Source organism: Pygoscelis adeliae, unplaced genomic scaffold (assembly GCF_000699105.1).
Source record: "Pygoscelis adeliae isolate BGI_AS28 unplaced genomic scaffold, ASM69910v1 Scaffold244, whole genome shotgun sequence".
Taxonomy (NCBI): domain Eukaryota; kingdom Metazoa; phylum Chordata; class Aves; order Sphenisciformes; family Spheniscidae; genus Pygoscelis; species Pygoscelis adeliae.
In genome coordinates, this window is record NW_008824648.1 from 2,570,147 (window position 1) to 2,577,904 (window position 7,758).

The 7,758-nt window shown below is 40.7% G+C and overlaps 1 protein-coding gene across 1 annotated transcript in view; it reads right to left on the minus strand.

Moving 5' to 3' along the window:
* The window catches only part of AP3M1 (adaptor-related protein complex 3, mu 1 subunit), a 25,620-nt gene extending 21,751 nt beyond the window's left edge, over positions 1-3,869 (minus strand). The window contains 1 exon segment of the mRNA XM_009322484.1: positions 3,739-3,869. Within this exon segment, the coding sequence (XP_009320759.1) occupies positions 3,739-3,869 (131 nt within the window).
* Between the last annotated feature and the right edge of the window lie 3,889 nt (positions 3,870-7,758).

The following is a 7,758-nucleotide window of genomic DNA, read 5'->3' on the forward strand; positions in this document are numbered from 1 at the left end:
CGCGCCGCCTGGTGTGCGGGGCCCTCGCTTTGCCTCGGGGCCGGGGTCGGTTAGAGCAAACGCGCTTCTGAGGTCCTGCATGGGGGTCGTGCGGTGAAACGGCGCGCTGCCCGCAGCCGCAACTGCCAGCGTTTGAAATACAGCTTGGGCTGTCACCCCGTGGTCTTCCTCGTTGAAAATGTCCTCCGAAAGCCCCGATGAATACGCTTGAGGGGGTCTCTGTCCCCGTTAGACGGGAGTTTAGTTATCTAAAAATCCTCGTTAACAGATACGTTTTCTTCAGGACACGTGGAATATTTTTAAGTGTTTTCGTGTTGAAATAATCCGTGCCGTTTGCTATACTTCCTTATTTGTGTCATCACTGTATGTTATCACTGACTGAACCCCATCTGACCGATGGCCTGCACGGAAACAAGTCATTTATTTTTAAATGTCGTAGCAGAAGAAGACGAGGTTTCTCAGTGCAGGAAGCACGGTCAAAATGAGTTCTGAGAGAGCTATAGCGGAGCTTTTCTTGGTGCGGTTTCTGATTTGTTTTCTCGGGATTATTCACATGAATATAACTGTAAGATAGCTGATCTCCTTCCAAGTATTCAGTATATGAAGAGGATTAATGACATAGGGCTTGAAAGGTCCAAAATTACCTTGGCGATAACTAATAACTTGCTCAAATACAGTATAAAAGAGATGTACTTTAGTCCTGAAATGAGAACAGTCCCTTTTGGTACCGATGTCCTTACTGAAAGAACTAATCCTATTAAATTTGTCAAAGTCAGGGTACTTGCTCCTTTGGCAGCTGAGTGACTTTTCAAGTCTAATAATAGTTGACAAGCTCAGTTGTGGCTAGTGGAAGAGGAAAAATGTAACTGAGCTCTGAAAGCAAATAAACAGCAGGCAGCAGTGTAAAGTTGTAATTAAAAAGCAACCATTATTTCCATGGGCCTTAAAGCAAGGTGGGACAAGAAACTGGGAGTTGCAACCTTTCTGTTTATGAAGCTTATTAGAGGAAAGTGCATTTTACCTGCCTCAAGCCTCAACACGAAAATTCGAAAATTTGAGAACATTATTGAAGTACGGAGTTAAAAATGTAAAGGATGTTTACAGTGGAACAAAAGGCCGCGGTGACATGCTCCGATAACAACTGATTAAACTGAAAATAATAGTTTTGTGAGGTACGATGGATAAAACCTGGGGAACGTTGTTAGAATTTGTGTACTCTAATTGTGTTTCAAGTTATTTCAAAATGAAGTGTAAACTGGACTCCAGCTCTGTTTCATCAGAGGAGAAATGCCACAATCAGCTGGTGATCAAATAAAGTTAATGTGTGCTGCGGGCCGCAGGTTGGACTTGTGAAGCGGGTGAGGTGGTTGGACTAGATTTGGCAGACCTTTGCACTCGTTTGAACGTAGCGGCAAGAAGGTGTTTGGCCGAGTGCTGCTGTGGGACTTTGTGCTGTGTTAAAAGCCAGCACGGAAGGTACCAGAAGGGTCGAGGTTCCTTGACTTTGTTGTATTTGTAAGGAGGTTCGGTTGTTAATGCAAAGCACTGCTACGTATGTCGGGAGTATTGGAAACAGTTAACCTACAGATTAGAAAAGAAGTGAAAAATCATTTGAAAAATTTGGGAGATAATAACTTCATATTTGTTATACCAAGAATTAGAGGAGAATTCCTTGTTCTCGACATCTAGATCTGAGACTCTCCAGCCTCTTCAGAAGACCATGTCTAATGGACTCAACAAGGATGGTCTTGTACCTTACTTATTCAACTTATTACAATACGAACCTGAATCTTTCCTGTGGCTACCGCGAAAACTATTTTAATATAAAAAATGACATAAAACTTAAATTCCACTCTGTAATATAAGCTGTACCTTGTCAACAACAACAAACGTTTCCTTCCCCTATTTTTTTTTTCATCATTTTCTCTCTCAAAGTGGCATCAGGGAGGTTTCATGGATACATATTTTTTTTGGTAGTCCCTTTTGATCCTTTCAGGCAAAGGCAAGCAAATACTGTTCCCTCGTGAGGTAGGCAACGCTGACCGGGTTCAGCTAAGGTTGTTTGCAAGCAATATAGGATGGCTGGCATTTGCCACCCGTTGGGCAGAACACAAAGCCCGAGACCCAAACTACTATTCCCAGCTCAACAATGTGTTGTGCTGACATTAATCTGCTGGGCGGCAGGTTTTGCATCGTCTTTATTGACGGATGCAAATCCTCGCTAAAACCAACGTGCTTTAGGCAAGGCCATTAATGCGTGCTGTATTGTTTCAGGCTTCTGACTACATCTCTGCTGTATGAAATAAAATATTATTGTGTGTGTAAACTGTTCTGTTTGAACAGAAAATAGGCTTGCAAAACCGCAAATGGCTTGTCACTGCGTAGTAGCATCAACTTACTAGAAACATCATGAGGTGTTACTTTAAAGGAGAATTGCTAAGGATTTGTGTCCTTTTGTATTTGGTTTGGTTTTATCTTGGGAGTCTGTGAAAACTGCAACCAGACTTCTGTTAACAGACTGGTACAGTTACGAAAGAATTTGGACGTTCTCCGTAGAAATGTTTGAGCTTATATGTACATGTCTGTATAGAAATATGCATGCGTGCAGAAGGAAAAAATGAACAAACTGGTGAAATCTTCTGCTGTGAAGTCCCCTCCGCTGCGTTACGGCCTTCTGGCCGTTCTGCAGCTGCTGTATTGATTGAATAGTCGTGACGTGGTTGGCTGTTTGGACAAATCAGTTTATCTGCATGAAGACAATGTAAGCATTGAATTTGACAAATACTTTATGCTAAAAGTACAAAGTACAATATTCCTCTTCTTCTGTTACTATTAGACATCTCTTCCATTTCAGAATAAATTATCAAACACTCTGTGGGTAATTGTTATCAAAAGCAGTCCTTCGTCATTACTGTTCCACTGGATTTTAGACAGCTTGATAGTGGTGACTGTCAAAAATATTGCTAATTTCATGCATTTTTAATTTTCTTAATAAGCTGGCTTTTAATTTAGCTTATTCCTTCATCAGCTCTCTACAAATGAAAGAAGATTCTGAATATTTTAAATTAGCTGTGACAAAGCTTTCAGTTAGAATTGAGTAAATCTTTTTTCTTTCCATTATCTCTATTTTTTTTTCTTTTTTAATTTCACCTCGCTCCCCATTTGTATTCATTTCAGTTTCTGTCTTCGTGGCTTGTACTTTTCTCACTTTCCAGTTTCTCAAATCTGCAAATACGGGTAACTTTTTCCATGTCAGTACTCTTAATGGCCTCTTAGTACAAAGAAAGATCTGACACTCTAGCACCTTGCTGTGTTTGCTCCCAGAAGAATAAAAGCAATAGACCTTTTCTTCAGATGGGTGTTTAGACCCCTGTAGGAAGCCGACAAACAAATACTTTTGAAGACACTAGCAACAGACTTTGCTAATTTTGCTTTATTTAGGACGTAACAGCAGCAACCTTCCCTTCAAAGTTGTGTTGACAGAAATATATCCAAAACCGGAATGACTTGCAGCATGGAAAATACCTCGCACTTACAGTTCCGGCGCTCGTTTCCATTGTTCAGATACGTAACTCTCAAATTACTGTTTAGATTGACATGTGTCTTCACCTGGCCTTTGATGTAATCCTGTGGGATTTCTCACAGCGTGTGTCATATTTCCACAGTTTTGTGTTCTTGTATTGGCGAAGCTTGTTACGGTGTTTTCATCCTTTTAATTAAAGTAATTGCTTGCTTTACGGGAAGGAGTGTGTAACCTGAGGAAAGAGGAGGTCGTGGGAAGGCTCTTTCTGCTCTGGACCATGAGCGTGGCTGGCGTCTCTTTCTTTCGTTACTGATGTTACCTGCAGCCCACCTGGCAGAAGAGTCATACTGACGAACGACAATAGTTCAGACATAATAGGCTTTACTAATATCCTGCAGAAAAGTACGCCTCTGACTTGGTGTGCTGCCTCCCTGAAGTCAACAGGACTAGTCTTGTCCCTAGAGCTGCTTACACGCTTGATTACCTGTGGGAGGGGAGCCAGCGCAAATATGCCCATTTCATCATGAATCTTCAAGTTCCTGTGAATTTTTCTGAGATTTGCGAGTTCCTTCTTTTTCAGCTAATGAAACAGCTTGTGTAGAATTACTCGTCTAATCAGACCTACTAATATTACTTATAAACAGACAAGCAAGATGCCCGGAAAGGAGACTTGTGTGAACGTAGAGGTAGTTGGATACAGTGTTGATGCAATAGTGTGAAATGCGCTTTCTGTAGAACAAGACCTTGGCTTACTCTATTATTGCTGAGGTATATTTGATGTGGAAATGTTTGAAGCAAAACTCTGGCTTGCGATTCAAGGTTGTGATATTGAATTTGGGTAGTTACTTACACAGGCATGGTACACAAGTATTTCACAAAACCAGTTTCAGAAGCAGGGAATAGGTTGCTATCTAAAGGTCATTAGTCTTTGCTGGCAATGTGTTGGAAAACCTTATCTTCTCAAAAAAAGTAAATTGAACTTGCAGATACAATGCGAACGCTATGTTTTCTCAAGGCTGTTCATTTTCTATTTACATAAATTGCTTCTTAAATAATTTAAATTTACATAGTAATATTGTTTATATAATAAATATCAAAGCATTTTGTGTGAAGGAGGGAAGCCTTTGGGCATTACTCAGAATTCAGTGAAGGGAAAGGGATTTTTTCCATTTTGAACTATAATTATTTCTGTAATGATTGTTTGACTACAGTCAAAGCTGTTCCACACTTGAAGGATATGGTGACATAAAGCTACTTGCTGGCTTTGTGCTACCTTGGGATTTCATTTACAGTGAAAGATTTTTGTGGGTTTTCTTTTCCTTGTACATCCAGTGGTAAAAAGCAGTTGTAATTGTCTCAAGGGCTAGGCTATTTGACTAGAGTAAGATAGAAAAAATGTATAGCTGTCTGCAATATGATGAAGACTTAGCAGATTTATAGACTTGCCTTTGCTCTTACAGCTGTATGGTCTGTGAAGCTGCATTATGCTACGGAATTTTAAAATAATAAAAAAAAAAACTTTTTCATACTTTGCAAATAGATCCATACAAGATAAAAATACGTCTTATTTTATGTTGCAAAATATGATATTCTCTCTGTAGAAAAGTTTTCAAAACAACCACTGCTCTAGTAGAAAATACACGCAAGCTCTGCAAAATGCTGTTATTGAAAGAGAATTTGTGGACTTTCTGCTTGCTAGTCCCATTTTATAATGTCTGCTGAAGCTATTACGTAAAGATCATCCTTCTGTCTTGCAAAGATAGAATAGTGGGCAGCTTATCTAAGACTAACCTTAATTTTGTACTTTGAAGAAATTGAGTGAAATATGGGGGTTAATGGAGAACTTTTCGTTTATGTATTGTAAACTGGACGATTTATGCCAAATATTTGCGATGTAAAACGTGACACAATAGTCCAGGGCTAAGGCCTAGATTTCCTGTGTCTTGGATACACAAGTTACAAATGTATGAAATGTATAGTTTCATGGTTTACTTCAATAAAGTGCAATTTTAAATGTTCTCACATGCTTACCTGTTGTTATATCAGGTAGGGGTGCAGTTCGCTTTTAATTCATACCGTGCTTGAAAGGAGGCATTTTAGTGACATCGCCTGAGGAATAATTGTTCATCATATGTAGAGGAACTCATATGGTCATGAAGATTTCTTCCTTACTGTATAGTAACAGAAGCAGTTGGGAGAAATTGTGGCTAGACCCTGACAGGTATTACATATTTTTAGATGCAAAAGCTGTGAATTCCACATTTCTCTCGGGGATTTCTGAAGCCAAAACACATGTGAAGGCACAGGTCAGCTGCTCCACGCAAGCAGAGCAAGTTTGGAAGGTGTCAGGGAGGCTGAGCTGTGACTACGAGTCGAACTTGTGGCACAAGCATCATAAAGTTAATCTATGAATGACCGTAAGCGATAAATGACCATTTTTCCAGGGATACCCTGGTTGCTGTCGCTCCACTTACGTGTCATTTCCCTGGCAAATGACCAAAAAACCCATAGGGGTAGGTGATGCCTTCAAGACGTCAGTAACAGTAGAACCTGCGGGTATGTGATAGTACGAGCAAGATGACTGGGCACTTGGGAAGAGCTGGAAGTTCATAAAGTGCTATTGACAAATGCTGTTGAGGTGTCATACATGCTATTTCATGAAAGGCTGTTTTATTTTTTAGAAAAACACCCTTTTGATCCTATCTTGCTGAACTGGTAAAAAGTTAGAAACATTTGATGGTACCTCATTTGGACTCCAGCTTAATATTCATAATATGCAGTTATATGTTACAAATTACTATAAATATAGATCATGTTAATGCATTATATCTGTTTTCCTTTACATATTCTTATGTGCTTGTTAAAGCCAGGCAATTTTTTGTGAGGGAATCTACACCTTGATTTAAAAAAAAAAAAGATTTATTATTTAAAATACAGTGATGGGACCAACAAGACCAAGCTGTGTTACCACTATTGTTGTATTTACCTGTGATGGGATTTCCCCCCCCCTCCCCATTTTCAGTTTTAAAACAGAGGTTTGGCTATTAGGCACTGAAATTGTTGAACTAGGAGTCATCTATTGTTCAACATGGATCAGAGGATACGGCCATTATATATCCAAATATAGTATTTACATTTTGTTAGAGTTCAAAATCCTCCATCAGGATTTGGGGACCTGTTGTACTGTGTGTTGCAAAAGTAAGGGTAGGGATGTGTTTCCCACTCCAATTAGTTTGACTTTTCAAGACCCCTGACATGCTTCAATAATGAGAATTTTGTAGCTGGTGACTAATTTTTGAGTGTCCAGTTTGGAGAACCTAGGAAATTTGTTCTACATCTGCTATTGAACATAAATATTCCTGTGACACTATAGGTCCTTGAGCATCATGAACATCTCAAATTTTGGCATCTTCTCTTCTGACACACCCAAAAATCAGCAAATAGTTAAAAAGCTTGGCTTTAATTTTTCCGAGTACAATATTTCCATTTTGTAGATGAAGAGGAAGGGAAACTAAGGCTAATAACCACATGATTAGGAAGTTGTAAAGTTTAAATATTTAATTAGGGGTGACACAGCAGTACTTAACAGAACAACGTGGGATTCACTTTTGGCAAAAACAACCTCTTCTGACATCAGTTTCATGAATCAGTGTTTCTGGTGCTGGTAAGTTAACAAAATAAGTGCCAAATCTGCACAGGCTAGCAGTAACTTTGACAGCCAAATGAAGAGCAAGCGGGTAGGACGAGCGAAGAATAGGAAGCTGGCTTTACCGATGCTTTTCCTTTCCGATACGGGAGTTCTGCTTGAACGTCAGGCGGACGAGAAGGCGGTTAGGCAACGAAGGGCTGCCCTTTTTTTTCCCCCCCCTGTGAACGGTGGCAAACAGGCCCACATCTCGTCGGTGTCTCCACTCTTGCCCTCTGGCAGGTTGGAGAGATGAGAGCAACGTCCGGTAGCTGCGTACCGCAGGTGGGTGCCAGGCGCTTCAGCAACCCGGCGATAAAATAGATCTCCTCCCTGGAACCAAAGCGAGAGCCCGCGTCCGCACGGCCGGCCAGCCCGGCCCCAGCACCCGGCTGCGCAGGGACGCGGTCTTCGTTGGCCGCGGGTGCCGATGCCTGGCGGCGGTGGCCGAGGAGGAAGGCTTCCCAGAGAGTCACCTGAGGCGGCGTTAAGGTCGGACCCAACGCACAAATAAAGAGAGTGAAAACGCGTTCTTCTCGAGTGTGTAAAA